This window comes from Martes martes, assembly GCF_963455335.1.
Source record: "Martes martes genome assembly, chromosome: 7".
NCBI lineage: Eukaryota > Metazoa > Chordata > Mammalia > Carnivora > Mustelidae > Martes > Martes martes.
The window spans coordinates 67048617-67066012 of record NC_137894.1 but is presented as its reverse complement, the minus strand read 5'-3'; the positions used below and the strand labels follow the sequence as shown (position 1 = coordinate 67066012).

The following is a 17396-nucleotide window of genomic DNA, read 5'->3' as shown; positions in this document are numbered from 1 at the left end:
CACAACCAGTGGGAGAGCAGCAGGTGGGGGGAGAAGCAGATTACCTGCTGAGCAAGAAGCCCGATCCGGGACTCAATCCCAGGACCCTATGATCATGACCTGAGCTGAAGGCAGACACTTAACTTACTGAGCCACCCAGGGGTCCCTCTACCATAAGCTATTAAAGGCCATAGGAAATAGATCTAGCTAGGCATTATTCTGTTCTTTCCCATTATTTCGATAATGGATTAAGACATACATGTAAATTTATCAGGTACTTTGCATTAAGAGCCGATGTAGCATACCATGCAGAGGATTTCTCTGGTTTGTTTTCTCAGTAGGATATCTCCTGTTTGTTTTTTTTTTTTTAAGATTTTATTTATTTATTTGACAGATCACAAGTAGGCAGAGAGGCAGGCAGAGAGAGGGAAGGGAGGAAGCAGGCTCCCTGCTGAGCAGAGAGCCCGATGTGGGGCTCTATCCCAGGACCCTGGGATCATGACCTGAGCCGAAGGCAGAGGCTTTAACCCACTGAGCCACCCAGGCGCCCCTCTTCTGTTTTTTAATTACAATATTGCTTAGATTATATGTATGTCCCAGAACAATAACCAGCGTTGATACAGGAGAAATGTATGTTTACCTCTTAAAATCGCTTTTATTTTTAACAAAATGAGTGGGAAAGGTCATAAGTTCCAAATGTGTTAGATCATCATAGTCTTGTGTAGATGTTTTGAGAAACCCACTTGGTATTAATAAAGATACTTTACTTCTCAGTTGTTGCTGGTGCCAATAGAGTACATATTACTACAAAACAAAGCAACTTTTTGTTAACAATCATATCAGTTGGGATATGAAATTTTAAGCATTTTTTCATACTCATATGCTAATTTGTATGTATGTGTATTGTTTAACATTTTAGACATGGGTTGGAGGTTTTGTGTTGATATGTATTCCAATTTAACTTGTCCCACTGCAAATAATGAGAAGTAGTCTTTCAGTTAGTATTTTTTGCATAGAGTGTCTAATATTCAGAAAGAGCTGACTGATATTGAGGGAGATTCCCATATGAATTGAATCTTTAATATAACAGAGTGGTGGTATTCTAGAGGCAGGCTATAGCCCTAGATTTAGTAAAAAAAAAAAAAAAAAATGTTGACCTTAAGTAATGGTAATCTCAATCAAATCGTGTTGAATCAAAGATAAAAAGAAAACTTGAAATCAGTGAACTATTTTTATTTTATTTAATCTTACTGATTTATTTATTTGAAGATTTTATTTATTTATTTGTCAGAGAGAGAGGGAGCACACAAGCAGGGGGAACAGTAGCCTGTTTCTCCCTGCTGAGAAAAGAGCCTGATGTAGGACTCGATCCCGGGACCCTGGAATCATGACCTGAGCCAAAGGCAGATGCCTAACCTACTGAGCCACCCAGGCATCCCTGTGAACTATTTTTAAATGTATATTTCAGAAGGCAACATAGGTCTCAACCTTCTCCCTGGCATTTTGTACATATCCCTCATGGATTGTAATATTATATTACTTGGGTACTCATAAGTGCTGCTAAAAGAATTAAATAATGAAACATGGATTTTCAGAGCTTAAGTAAATCGGAATATGGGTATCTCCAGTTCATATTGCCTACTATCTTTCTGTGACTCGTTCTTTCTTCCTTTCTTCCTCACCCTTTATGTGTATTTTTTTCTTTTCTCTTAATCAGACAATACATAATTGAAATGTGAAAGTTTCTGTATTCTATGTTTTCATAGGGAATATGCTGTTTCCTTAACGTATGTGGCTACCATCATTCTAAAAGGACTTTTAGATTATTTCTCCTTTGAGTCTCCTAAAACAGTGATCTGAAACATTCTGTTTTAATGATGGTGGAAAAGTACAATGTTTAAACTACGCCTTTAGTCACTTCCTCTCCCAGAAAATTGATCTGAAGTCTGCCTCCCCTGTTTTTGAAAAACCGGTAGTAAACATGCATTTTGTGGGGATTCCTGTCTCCCCACCAACTCTCACCTTCCCACTAGGTGATATGCTTCGTTATATTCAGGAGAGTAAGGAAAGAGCTGCGGAAATGGTAAAAGCAGAGGTATTGCGAGAACGTCAAGAAACCGCCCGGAAGATGCGCAAATACTACTTGACTTGCCTCCAACAGATTTTGCAGGATAATGGAAAACAGGAAGGGTAAGTTCAATCTAAACAAACAGTGTGTCCTGAGACTACCAGGACAGCATGTTGTCATTTTCTAAACATTTTCCTTAACCACAAAATTAACTATTTCTACATGATCGGCCATTAGGGGTTAAGAGAGGCTTATGTCTGTACTACCCTAAATATTGGCAGAACTAATAGGAAAACAGAAATCCTGGGGCTAAGGAAACTCATTTTTTCCTTTAAACTATTATTAATTTAATATTCTGGAATTCCCCACAGGGCTGAGAAAAAGATTATGAATGCTGCTAGCAAACTTGCTACAATGGCAAAATTGCTGGAAACACCAATTTCTCATAAATCCCAGAGCAAAACTACACAGTCAGGTATGTCAAAATGAGTCACTTAAAGGGCTTTTTTCTCTCTTCTCTCTTAAATACTTAACATTTTTAGCATGGAAAAGAACAAGGAATGTAAGGAGAGAGAGATAATTTGTAAAGTTGTGTCTGTGTTTTATTTAAACTAAAAACTTAAAGTATGGAGTTTTCAGTTTGAGTAGGCGGACTGAGCATACCCATCAGTTTCCCAAAGTTGCTTTCCTTCCTAGAAATGACAGAAAAGATTTTAGAAAAGTTAGTAGAAGGGAGGGAATGATAAAGAACAGAGCAGAAATAAATGAAATAGAGATTTAAAAAAAATAGTAGGAAAGATCAACAAAACCAAGAGCTGTTTTTTTAAAAAGATAAACAAAATTGATAAACCTTTACCCAGACTCTTCAAGAAAAAAAAAAGAGGACTCAAATAAAATTAGAAATGTAAGAGAAGTAACAACTGACACCACAAAAATACAGAGGTTTGTAAGAGACTACCACAAAACTCTATGCCAACAAGTTGGACAACCTAGAAGAAAAGGATACATTTCTCAAAATATGCAATCTTCTTAGACTGAGTCAGGAAAAAAATAGAAAATCCGTACAGACCAGTTACTAGAATGAAATTGAATCCGTAATTAACAAAGGTTCCAACAAACGCAAGTCTAGAGCCAGATGTATTCACAGGTGAATGCTACCAAACTCTTGGAGAAGAGTTAATGCCTATCATCCTCAAACTATTCCAAAAAATACAAGAGGAAGGAATTCATTTCTAAATTCATTTCTACGAGGCCAGCATTACCCTGATACCAACGTAGAGAAAGATACTATTAAAAAAAAGAAAACTACTGGCCAAATCTCTGACGAGTATAGATACAAAAATCCTTGACAAAATAATTAGCAAACTAAATTCAATGGTACATGCAAAGGATCATTGACAATGATCAAGTGGGATTTATTCCAGGCATGCAAGGATGGTTCATTACTCACAAATCAATCTACATGATACACCACATTAACAAAGCTAAGCGAACAAACCATACGATCATCACAATAGATGCAGAAAAAGCTTTTGATAAAATTCACCGTCAGTTTACGATAAAAACTCTCAACAAAGTGGGTTTAGAGGGATTATACCTCAACATAATATAGTCTGTATATAACAAACCCACAGCTGACATCATACTCAATGGGGAAAAACTGAAAGCTTTTCCTCTAAGATCAGGAACAAGACAAAGATGTCCACTCCACCACTTTTATTCAACATAGCACCAGAAGTCCTGGCCACAGCAGTCAGATAAGAAAAATCCAAATTATTAGGGAAGAAGCAAAACTGTCATTTTTTGCAGATGACATGATACTATACATAAAAGACCCTAAAGACAACACTTAAAAATGACTAGAATTAATAAATGAATTCAGTAATGTTGTAGGAAATAAAATTAATGTATGGAAAACTGTTGTGTTTATATACACTAATAACAAAGTATCAGAAAGAGAAATAAAATAATTCCATTTATAATTACATCAGATAGAATGAAATACCTAGGAATAAATTTAATGATAGAGGTGAAAGACCTATCCTCTGAAAACTTTAAGACATCAATGAAAGAAATTGAAAATGATGTATATAAATGAGAGGGTTAATATTGTTAAAATGCTCATACTACCCAAAGCAAACTACATATTCAGTGCAATTCCAATCAAAGTGTTGATAGTATTTTCCGCAAAAATAGAACAAATAACCCTAAAATTTGTATGGAAACACTAAGACCCTGAATAGCAGAAGCAATCTTGAGAAAGAACAAAACTAGAGGTATCACAGTTCTAGATTTCAAGCTATATGATAAAGTTTTGGTAATCAAACTGTGGTACTGGAACAAAAATAGATACATAGATCAATGGAAAATGACAGAATTCAATAAGCTCATTATTACATGGTCAATTAGTTATATGGTCAATTATATATGGTCAATTAATCTACCACAAAGGAGACAAGAATATACAATGGTGAAAAGACAGTCTCTTTAATGACAGTCATTGTGTAGCTGTGACTGCACAGCTACATGCAAAAGAATGAAACTGAATCACTTTCTTAAACCATAAACAAAAATAAACTCAAAATGTATTAAAGACCTAAATATTTGTAAGACCTCAAACCATAAAAAAATTAAACAGTAATCTCTTGTACATTGGCCTTAGCGGCTTTTTTCTGAGTTATGTCTTCTCAGCCAAGGGAAACAAAAGCAAAAATAAACTATTGGGAATGCAGCAAAAGTTTCTGCACAGCAAAGGAAACAATCAACAAAACAAAAAGGCAACCTCCTGAATGGTAGAGCATATTTGCAAATGGTATATTTTATAAGGGGGTTAATATCATATGACTTAAACTCAGCACCCACAGAACAAATAGTCCAAAATTAAAAATTAAAAAATGGGCAGAAGACATGAACAGATATTTCTACAAAGAAGTCGTAGTTGGCCAACAGACATGTGAAAAGATGCTCTCATCAGTCATCATCAGGGAAATGCAAATCAAAAGTCCAATGAGACATCCATCTTACACCTGTCAGAATGGTTAAAAGAAAAAACACAAGAAACAAATGTTGGTGAAGAAAATGTGGAGAAAAAGGGACCCTCACTGTTGGTGGGAATGCAAACTGGTGCAGCTGCTGTGGAAGGCAGTATAAAAGTTCCTCCAAAAGTTAAAAATAGAACTACCTTACAGTCTAGTAGTTGCACTACTGGGTATTTACCCCCAAAACAAAAAATTAAAAAAAACAACACTAATTTGAAAAAAATATATGCACCTATGTTTATTGCAACATTATTTACAATAGCCAAGACATGGAAGCAACTTAACTGTCCACCACTAGGTGAATGGACTAAGAAGACTTCATACACACACACACATACACAGAAGTATTACACAGCCATAATAAAAGAAAGAAATCTTACCATTTATAACAACATGGATGAATACAGAGAGTATTGTGCTAAGTGAAATAAGACAGAAAGACAAATACCATATGATTTCACTTATATGTGTAATCTAAAAAAACAACATGTTGAAGAGAAACAGTCTCATAAATACAGAGAACAAATTGATAGTTCCCAGAGTGGAGCAGGGTGGGGATGGGTGAAACTGGTGAGGAAGATTAAAAGGTACAAAAATTTCCAGTTATGGGGGGAGGAGTCAAGATGGCGGAGAAGTAGCAGGCTGAGACGACATCGGGTAGCAGGAGATCAGCTAGATAGCTTATCTAACCATTGTGAACACCTATAAATCCAACGGGAAATCGAAGAGAAGAAGAGCAACAATCCCAGAAACAGAAAATCGATCACTTTCTGAAAGGTAGGACCTGCGGAGAAGTGAATCCAAAGCGACGGGAAGATAGACCCCGGGGGGAGGGGCCGGCACCCGGCAAGCGGCGGAGCGACGGAGCACAAAATCGGGACTTTTAAAAGTCGGCTCCACTGGGAGACATCGCTCCAGAGGCTAAACTGGGGGGAAACCCAGGCGGGGTCAGCATAACCCCAGGACCCGCGGGGTCACAGAAGGACTGGGGGTGTCTGAGTGCCGCAGAGCTCGCAGGTATTAGAGCGGGGAAGCCGGCTATAGCGACAAAGCCGAGGAGTGAGCTCTAAGCCCGGGGTTACCTTGTGCCGGTCGCAGGCTGGGTGGGCTCGGAGCGCGGCCGGAGGCCACGGAGACAAAAGCGACCCGGCGCTTTTCTCCAGCTCCAACAATTGACTGCTTTCCTCGAGGCGCGACCGCAAGCCAGGGAGGCGGGGCTATTGGGCGCTTTGCTCTGAGAGCGCACTGAGGAGCGGAACCCCAAGCTCTCGGCTCCTCCGGGCCGGAGACTGGGAGGCCGCCATCTTCATTCCCGTCCTCCGGAACTCTACGGAAAGCGCTCAGGGAACAAAAGCTCCCGAAAGCGAACCCGAGCGGATTACTTAGCCCGGCCCCTGGCAAGGGCGGTGCAATTCCGCCTGCGGCAAAGACACTTGAGAATCACTACAACAGGCCCCTCCCCCAGAAGATCAACAAGAAACCATCCAAAACCAACTTCAGTCACCAAGAACAGCGGAATTCCACAGCAGGAGAAAGCAAATCCTACCTGGACAAAATGACAAGGCGGAAAAACTCACCTCAAAAAAAAGAACAAGAGGCCGTACCGAAGGCTGGAGACCTAATCAATACAGACATAGGTAGCATGACAGATCTAGAGTTCAGAATGACAATTCTCAAGGTTCTAGCCGGGCTCGAAAAAGGCATAGAAGATATTAGAGAAACCCTCTCCGGAGAGATAAAAGCCCTTTCTGGAGAAATAAAAGAACTAAAATCTAACCAAGTTGAAATAAAAAAAGCTATTCATGAGGTGCAATCAAAAATGGAAGCTCTCACTGCCAGGATAAATGAGGCAGAAGAAAGAATTAGTGACATAGAAGACCAAATGACAGAGAATAAAGAAGCTGAGCAAAAGAGAGACAAACAACTACTGGAACACGAGGAGAGGATTCGAGAGATAAGTGACACCATAAGACGACACAACATTAGAATAATTGGGATTCCAGAAGAAGAAGAAAGAGAGAGGGGAGCAGAAGGTATATTGGAGACAATTATTGGAGAGAATTTCCCTAATATGGCAAAGGGAACAAACATCAAAATCCAGGAGATGCTAAGAACGCCCCTCAAAATCAATAAAAATAGGTCCACACCTCGTCACCTGATAGTAAAATTTACAGGTCTTAGCGACAAAGAGAAAATCCTGAAAGCAGCCCGGGAAAAGAAGTCTGTAACATACAAGGGTAAAAACATTAGATTGGCAGCGGACCTATCCACAGAGACCTGGCAGGCCAGAAAGAACTGGCATGATATATTCAGAGCACTAAACGAGAAAAACATGCAGCCAAGAATACTATATCCGGCTAGGCTATCATTGAAAATAGAAGGAGAGATAAAGAGCTTCCAGGACAAACAAAAGCTGAAAGAATTTGCAAACACCAAACCAGCTCTACAGGAAATATTGAAAGGGGTCCTCTAAGCAAAGAGAGACCCTAAAAGTAGTAGATCAGAAAGAAACAGAAACAATATACAGTAACAATCACCTTACAGGCAATACAATGGCACTAAATTCATATCTCTCAATAGTTACCCTGAATGTTAGTGGGCTAAATGCCCCAATCAAAAGACACAGGGTATCAGAATGGATAAAAAAACAAAACCCATCCATATGCTGCCTACAAGAAACTCATTTTAGACCCGAAGACACCTCCAGATTTAAAGTGAGGGGGTGGAAAACAATGTACCATGCTAATGGACATCAGAAGAAAGCTGGGGTGGCAATCCTTATATCAGATCAATTAGATTTTAAGCCAAAGACTATAATAAGAGATGAGGAAGGACACTATATCATACTCAAAGGGTCTGTCCAACAAGAAGATCTAACAATCTTAAATATCTATGCCCCTAACATGGGAGCAGCCAACTATATAAACCAATTAATAACAAAATCAAAGAAATACATCGACAGTAATACAATAATAGCAGGGGACTTTAACACTCCCCTCACTGAAATGGACAGATCATCTAAGCAAAAGATCAACAAGGAAATAAAGGCCTTAAATGACACACTGGACCAGATGGACATCACAGATATATTCAGAACATTCCATCCCAAAGCAACAGAATATACATTCTTCTCTAGTGCACATGGAACATTCTCCAGAATAGACCACATCCTGGGTCATAAATCAGGTCTCAATCGGTACCAAAAGATCGAGATCATTCCCTGCATATTTTCAGACCACAATGCTCTGAAGCTCGAACTCAATCACAAGAGGAAATTTAGAAAGAACGCAAATACATGGAGACTAAACAGCATCCTTCTAAAAAATGAATGGATCAACCAGGAAATTAAAGAAGAATTGAAAAAATTCATGGAAACAAATGATAATGAAAACACAACAGTTCAAAATCTGTGGGACACAACAAAGGCAGTCCTGAGAGGAAAATATATAGCGGTGCAAGCCTTTCTCAAGAAACAAGAAAGGTCTCAAATACACAACCTAACCCTACACCTAAAGGAGCTGGAGAGAGAACAACAAAGAAAGCCTAAACCCAGCAGGGGAAGAGAAATCATAAAGATCAGAGCAGAAATCAATGAAATAGAAACTAAAAAAACAATAGAACAAATCAACAAAACTAGGAGCTGGTTCTTTGAAAGAATTAATAAGATTGATAAGCCTCTGGCCAGACTTATCAAAAAGAAAAGAGAAAGGACGCAAATAAATAAAATCATGAATGAAAGAGGAGAGATCACAACCAACACCAAAGAAATACAAACAATTATAAGAACATACTACGAGCAACTCTATGGCAACAAATTTGACAACCTGGAAGAAATGGATACATTTCTAGAGATGTATAAACTACCACAACTGAACCAGGAAGAAATAGATAACCTGAACAGACCCATAACCAGTAAGGAGATTGAAAGAGTCATCAAAAATCTCCAAACAAACAAAAGTCCAGGACCAGACGGCTTCCCAGGGGAATTCTACCAAACATTTAAAGAAGAATTAATTCCTATTCTCCTGAAACTGTTCCAAAAAATAGAAATGGAAGGAAAACTTCCAAACTCATTCTATGAGGCCAGCATCACCTTGATCCCAAAACCAGACAAGGATCCCACCAAAAAAGAGAATTACAGACCAATATCCTTGATGAACACAGATGCGAAAATTCTCACCAAAATACTGGCCAATAGGATCCAACAGTACATTAAAAGGATTATTCACCACGACCAAGTGGGATTTATTCCAGGGCTGCAAGGTTGGTTCAACATCTGCAAATCAATCAATGTGATACAATACATTAATAAAAGAAAGAGTAAGAACCATATGATACTCTCAATAGATGCTGAAAAAGCGTTTGACAAAGTGCAGCATCCCTTCCTGATTAAAACTCTTCAAAGTGTAGGGATAGAAGGCACATACCTCAACATTATCAAAGCCATCTATGAAAAACCCACCGCAAATATCATTCTCAATGGAGAAAAACTGAAAGCTTTTCCGCTAAGGTCAGGAACACGGCAGGGATGTCCGTTATCACCACTGCTGTTCAATATAGTACTAGAAGTCCTAGCCTCAGCAATCAGACAACAAAAAGAAATTAAAGGCATCCAAATCGGCAAAGAAGAAGTCAAACTATCACTCTTTGCAGATGATATGATACTATATGTGGAAAACCCAAAAGGCTCCACTCCAAAACTGCTAGAACTTATACAGGAATTCAGTAAAGTGTCAGGATATAAAGTCAATGCACAGAAATCAGTCGCATTTCTTTACACTAACAACAAGACAGAAGAAAGAGAAATTGAGGAGTCAGTCCCATTTACAATCGTACCCAAAACCATAAGATACCTAGGAATAAATCTAACCAAAGAGGCAAAGAATCTATACTCAGAAAACTATAAAGTACTCATGAAAGAAATTGAGGAAGACACAAAGAAATGGAAAAATATTCCATGCTCATGGATTGGAAGAACAAATATTGTGAAAATGTCTATTTTACCTAAAGCAATCTACACATTTAATGCAATCCCTATCAAAATCCCATCCATTTTTTTTTAAAGAAATAGAACAAATAATCCTAAAATTTATATGGAACCAGAAAAGACCTCGAATAGCCAAAGGAATATTGAAAAAGAAAGCCAAAGTCGGTGGTATCACAATTCCAGACTTCAAGCTCTATTACAAAGCTGTCATCATCAAGACAGTATGGTACTGGCACAAAAACAGACATATAGACCAATGGAACAGAATAGAGAGCCCAGAAATAGACCCTCAACTCTATGGTCAACTAATCTTCGACAAAGCAGGAAAGAATATCCAATGGAAAAAAGACAGCCTCTTCAACAAATGGTGCTGGGAAAATTGGACAGCCACATGCAGAAAAATGAAATTGGACTATTTCCTTACACCACACACGAAAATAGACTCAAAGTGGATGAAGGACCTCAATGTGCGAAAGGAATCTATCAAAATCCTTGAGGACAATGCAGGCAGCAACCTCTTTGACCTCCACCGCAGCAACTTCTTCCTAGGAACATCGCCAAAGGCAACAGAAGCAAGGGCAAAAATGAACTATTGGGATTTCATCAAGATCAAAAGCTTTTGCACAGCAAAGGAAACAGTTAACAAAACCAAAAGACAACTGACAGAATGGGAGAAGATATTTGCAAACGACATATCAGATAAAGGGCTCGTATCCAAAATCTATAAAGAGCTTATCAAACTCAATACCCAAAGAACAAATAATCCAGTCAAGAAATGGGCAGAGGACATGAACAGACATTTCTGCAAGGAAGACATCCAGATGGCCAACAGACACATGAAAAAATGCTCCACATCACTCGGCATCAGGGAAATACAAATCAAAACCACAATGAGATACCACCTCACACCAGTCAGAATGGCTAAAATTAACAAGTCAAGAAATGACAGATGCTGGCGAGGATGCGGAGAGAGGGGAACCCTCCTACACTGCTGGTGGGAATGCAAGCTGGTGCAACCACTCTGGAAAACAGTGTGGAGGTTCCTCAAAAAACTGAAAATAGAGCTACCCTACGACCCAGCAATTGCACTCCTGGGTATATATCCTAAAGATACAAACGTGGTGCTCCGAAGGGGCACGTGCACCCGAATGTTTATAGCAGCAATGTCCACAATAGCCAAACTGTGGAAAGCGCCTAGATGTCCATCAACAGATGAATGGATAAAGAAGATGTGGTATATATACACAATGGAATAGTATGCAGCCATCAAAAGACATGAAATCTTGCCATTTGCGACAACGTGGATGGAACTAGAGGGTATCATGCTTAGCGAAATAAGTCAATCGGAGAAATATAACTATCATATGATCTCTTTGATATGAGGAAGTGGAGATGCAAAGTGGGGGGGTTTGGGGGGAGGTAGGAAAAGAAAAAATGAAAAGATGGGATTGGGAGGGAGACAAACCATAAAAGACTCAATCTCAAGAAACAGACTGAGGGTTGCGGGGGGGAAGGGGGATGGGAGAGGGTGGTGGGGAAATGGACATTGGGGAGGGTATGTGCTATGATGAGTGCTGTGAAATGTGTAAACCAGACGATTCACAGACCTGTACCCCTGGGGATAAAAATACATTATATGTTTATTAAAATAAAAAAATTAAAAAAAAAATTTCCAGTTATAAAATAGGCAAGTCACAGGGATGAAGAGTACAGCATGAGAAATATAGTCAATAGTATTTTAATAACTTTGGTGGTAGGCAGTAATTACACTCATTGTGGTGAGCAGTGTATATGTCTAGAACTGTTGAATCACTATGATGTATGCTTGAAACTAATACAATATTGTATGGCAAGTGTACTTCAATTTTTAAAAATATATAAATTATTTTAAAAAGTTACAACTGAAAGGCCAGAAGCTGTGAGAAATCCCTGAAAGAAAGACTGTATAAGACTGAAGATGGAAACAGTTCAAAACTGCCAGAAGATAACAGCTACGCATATGAGCAGTATCAAAACTGTTCCACAAATGAAGGCGGTATGTTGCAGGAGAAGTAGTAAGCCTAGGGGATACCAGTGAGATAATTATAATTAGCTGGTGTTTTAGAGCAACAGTAACCAAGGAGGGTCACCCTCTTTATTAATCATTCTCCTTTCCCTTCCCCTACTCCCAATACTGGGCTGGAGTAAGAGCAAGAGGAACCAAGAGTCTCAGAACAGGGCAAGGCTCTAGATGGCTAGTCACACCAAGGGAGAGGTTAGATCTTACATGCCCAAAGTAGTAGCTATTAGGTTTTTCTACCCTTCAGCTTGTTCCTTTCACTACACTCTCAACTTCTTTAAATAAGCTGATGCCATACTCAGAACATCTATGAGATAAGCATTCAATCAAGAATCAGCAAATATCTATTATAGAAAGCCAGCACCATGATAAAAGACACCATACTCAAAACATTCAACCAAGAATCACGAAATACCTATAGAAAGCCAGCACCATGATAAGACACCAAACTCAAAATAAGACAAGGCAAAAAGCAAAAACAAAAACACAACTTATACCTGTGGATCCAAGTAATAGAGCAAACAAAAGGACCTGAGAATGTTAGCAAAGTGTAGTATTCTCAAAAGGATGTAAGAACATATTGTAGAGGAAACTAACAAATATGCCTAAGAGGTTTACTATGTTCAAGGAAAGGGTATAGTTACTGATAACTCTAGCCATTGCTAGAGAAATACAAGTTTAAGTACATGTATTAAGATTGAAGACTAGCCAATAGAGAAATAGAATATATAACTCTCAAACTAGTAAGGGAAAATTTTGTAAGGAAAACTTTTCAATCTAACAGAATCACAAAAGAGGAAAAGTACAACTAGAAAGCATGGGTCAATAGAAAATTATTGTAGGGTCAAACATCAGCAATCACACTAAACATAAATAGGTTAAACTCACTTATTAAAAGACCATAATTTCCATTTTTTAAAAATCCAGACGTATGTTATTTCTACGAGAACAATTGAGAATAAATATACTAAGCAATGCAGTATTGATATTAGATAAATCATAAAGTTAAATACAATATTAAGCCAATTATACTTGAATTAAAGTGAAGTTGCTAGTAGTAAAGACTCCTAAGAACCTATAAATGGGTTCTTTCTGTTCATAATAAAATAGCTTTGACTATATAAAGCAAAAGCTGATGGAAATGTTTTAAAAAAATAAGTTTCCAGTCACACTGGGGGATTTTGAACATACCTGTGGGGAAATGGGATTTTTGAATTTCTAGAAACCTTGAAGCAGAGATTATTCAGGAATCCACAAGTCTGATATTCTGATATTGGTAGACATTCTTTTAAAAAGCACAAAGATTGTGACGCCTGGCTGGCTCAGTCGTTAAGTGTTTGCTTTGGGCTCAGGTCATGATCCCAGGATCCTGGGATCGAGCCCCAAATCAAGCCCCTCATCAGGCTCCTTGCTCGGCGGGAAGCCTGCTTCTCTCTTTCCCACTCCCCCTGCTTGTGTTCCCTCTCTCACTGTGTCTCTATCAAATAAATAAAATCTTAAAAAAAAAAAAAAGCACAAAGATTATTTGTGTAAATTTGGGAATGGTTATGTGAACCTTGGGTGTATAAGATGTGGGGCAATTGTTCAAATGTCCCTAATAAAGGCAAACCCTTTTCATGATGTAGGGACTAAGGGACACTACTCTGAAGTCTGATTTCTCTGACTTTATGCTATGTTGCTGCTTTGCTTCTGAACAGATTTCGTGTCTTAGGTAACTTAAATCAGAAACTCCATTCTAGCTTTTATTGTGTGTGTGTGTGTGTGTGTATGTGTGTGTGTGTGCTTATGTAGGCATTGGGCGTTGGGGTTCTTTAGCAAATTTTCTTCATCAGAGCAGAATTGGAAATGTTGCATTTGGCTCTTGAAATGCAATATATATCTGTGGCAGAAAATAACAGATCAGATATATAACAATGTCCGATTTCAATAACAAAATCACTTCACTTTATTTAATGTATATATGTAAAATAATATTTTTAAATGTCCAGCATTGATGTATTTTCTTTGAGAATGATTAAAATATAAGCTTTCTTTGGAAATGTTTGAAACTGTAATTTTTTTCCCTCCTCTTTCAATTTTCTCCTGATTTTGTTTTCCCCTAATTTTGTGTTCCCTTGTATTTAGTACTACCTCTGACTTCAGAGATGCTGACTGGAGTTGAAAAATCAAAAAGAAATGATATGAATCAGGATACACCATGTCACACTGAGAGCAAATCAAACAGTATACAAACTATCCCCAGAAGTATATGTGACCAAGTCCCTAAGAGAAGGGCTGCTTGTAACTTAAGAAGACGGTTAGAGGACGCGGAGCATGGGGACACGAAGCACGTGGGTTCCAAAGGGTCACACTCAGTCTTCCAATTTGGGGATAACGATTATAAACACCCAGACATGTTGCCAAAAAATGTTTCCCCTCAGTTTGTTCCTTGTGAAGGTGAAAAAGGCTGTGGTTTGCACAAGAAGAGAGACCTCAGTGATCCTGGCTCTGAATCACTAGGGGATTCTGCTGTATACCCCTTTCTTGGATCCTTTGGAAATAAACCCTCACCTAGGTATATCCCGAGTCTTTCTGAATCTGAATCCACACATATAACCTTTCGAGGTCCTAATGAAAGGCTTGGTTTGAAGGTGTATAAGTGCAATGCACTAATGGAAAGTGAAAATGCTGCATCTGAGAAAAGTCAAAGTTTGGGTGTTCGGGAAACTCCAGGGAAGGATGGAGGGGACCTGGATGACTCGATAGGCTGGCAGTCCAACAGTGCCACTTTACCCTGCAACGAAGTGTCATTTCTACACAGTAGACCACAAGAAACTCTGGATATACCAACTGAAGCTATTAATTTCAAACAGTTTTCAGCAGCCATTTGTCTTTCAGATACAGAGAAAAATAAAATGATTTGTCAACCAATGAAATGTCAGAGTGGTCACACTTCAGACCTGTCAGAAGACAACCTTTGTTCCCAGCCAGAGATCAGTATGACTCTTAGACACCCACCTCATCATAAGGCTGATATGTTAAAGTCAGATTTCAAAAAACTGAGCAGTACAGTACCATCATCTGTGTGTCGGCAGCCCTCGAGAAAATTAATTGCTCCTCTATCTAGCCAGCAAGATAGTGGCTTTGATAGCCCATTTGTCAATCTAGACTAATTGTTGAACAATATTTAAGAAAAATCATTAATATATTGACAAGAAAACTGGAAGGGAAGACTTCATACTGAAAAAATTGTGGACTCTATTTTGAGATGTTTTAATAACATCTATCATATGAGTAAAGTGTTCTCATAAAATTATTTGAGATATTAATGTTGCCTTAATCTTCCAAAGGCCTGATGGTGTGTGTATATTCTTCTGTGTGGTGCTTTATATTTGGTTCCTAAACCATCTATTTTTATACTTCTAAATTAGCTTTCTGTGCAGTGTTAAATTATTTAAATAAACTTGCATATTGCCCATTGTATTGTCCTAAGTTCTTTTGCAGTTCATAATACAGAAATGTTATACTGATATGTTGGAAATTCATCCAGAATAAAATATAAATCTTGATGGTTTGTATGTATGATTAGCCAAATTCAGTATTTGACGTTAGTCACATTTAATGAGGATGTAGATTTACTTGACGTACTTTTCCTGGAAGTATCGACTCAAATTTTTGATCCTTACTCTCAACTAATGGAAAAGAAGTATTTCAAGGATTGCCATAAAATACATAATTGTGTCCTCATTTCGTTATTTAAAATATTAATCTGAAATTTTTTAGTTGACATTTGCCTTATTTCAAATCTCATGTGATAGCTAGAGGCTTTGTCTTTTATGGTTTCATACAGTGTTTCATCTGAAACACTACTTTTTATAAAATTGAAATAATAAAACATCATATAGCAAAAGATTATGATTTTTATTATTAGATTTTTATGCTCATGCATAGTGCAGAATTGGTTAACTTATTAATGCTATGGGTCGAAACTTAAAATTCTAAACCATGCACAAATGAATGCCCACCTAAACAATGTTTCTAGATGATTTTTTTTTTCAGATTCCTAGAGATGGATATGAAAGTCTTTGGTGAGTGCAAATGCATTTTGAAAACATTTCTTACAGCTTTCCCTGGTATCTCTTACCCTCAACTGTGTTATGAACTGTATTTGTGGATTGATTGAGTTATTTTTTACCAGGCTAAGTTGGCTGGTGGTTGGATGGGTAGCAGGGTGCATCGTTGTCCTGCTGATAACCATCTTTAAAAGCAAGCACCTAGAAGTGAACAGCACTGTCACCTTAACTGGTGACCTGATGTGCTAAGCCTAAAATTTAGTCCTGGATTTTCGAGTTTGAGTTGACATGAGCTGAAGAAAGGAACACACATCTCCTCAAAGTCTCACTTCTATTCCTGGTGACACAGTGTTCCTTTTCCAACAGTTAGGGTGTCGTTTCTCATTCTAGGAAAACTACTTAACCATCCATGTTTCCCTTGGATCTGGTTGGTGATTGATAGTTTTAAGCTCTGAATATAATTGAACTGAAAATCTAGCTCCTTGCTCACCTACTTTTTCATCTTTGTTTTAAATCCTTGTCAGGTATCTCAACCCTCAATATCAAGGTTGAAATTGGAAATCATCTTGGTTTCTGCTTCTTTTATGGTATCTTCCATAAGTTCAGTAGGATTAGGTTACTTTATTTTGTCCACTCTACACACAACCATCAAGGAAGCTTTATACTGAAGGGACTGCACAGCCAAAGTACCACTGGCAATTTGCATCAGTCTGAATGAAGCGTGACATCAGCACAGAGAGGAGGTTGGAGCCTCATAGATGTCATGGTCATATAAATCCTACTGCCTTACGGTGGTTTTTCTTTTTTATATGTTGTTGGGTTTTATTTGCTAATATTGTGTTAAGGATTTTCATGTGAGTGCACAAAAGGGATATTGATCTCTACTTTCCTTGTGATATCTTTATCTTGTTTTGGTAAAAGGGTAATACTGGTCTCAGAATGAGTTGGAAAGTTCCCTTGCCTCTATTTTCTGAAAGAATTTGTGTAAGATTGGTTCTTTTATAGCCCTTTTTATTTGGGTGGCTATTTATGTCCCTTCTTTCTTCCCTAGTTTTGGTATTCTGTCATCTCTTGTTTTTTCTTAGCCTAGCTAAAGGTTTCCCAATTTTGTTGATTATTTTTCCCAAAGAACTTTTGGTTTCTTTGTTTTTCTTTATTGTTTTTCTGTTTCCTATTTCATTGATTTCTTTCTCCTCTGATGTTTATTTCCTTT

At 38.0% G+C, this 17396-nt stretch overlaps 1 protein-coding gene across 1 annotated transcript in view; it reads left to right on the top strand.

Moving 5' to 3' along the window:
• CEP152 (centrosomal protein 152) overlaps positions 1–15586 on the top strand; it is a 98529-nt gene extending 82943 nt beyond the window's left edge. The window contains exons 25-27 of the mRNA XM_080808327.1: positions 2013–2169; positions 2419–2522; positions 14256–15586. Of these exons, the coding sequence (XP_080664453.1) occupies positions 2013–2169; positions 2419–2522; positions 14256–15283 (1289 nt within the window). The 3' untranslated portion in view covers positions 15284–15586. The remainder of the gene's footprint in view (positions 1–2012; positions 2170–2418; positions 2523–14255) is intronic.
• The last annotated feature ends 1810 nt before the right edge of the window (positions 15587–17396 follow it).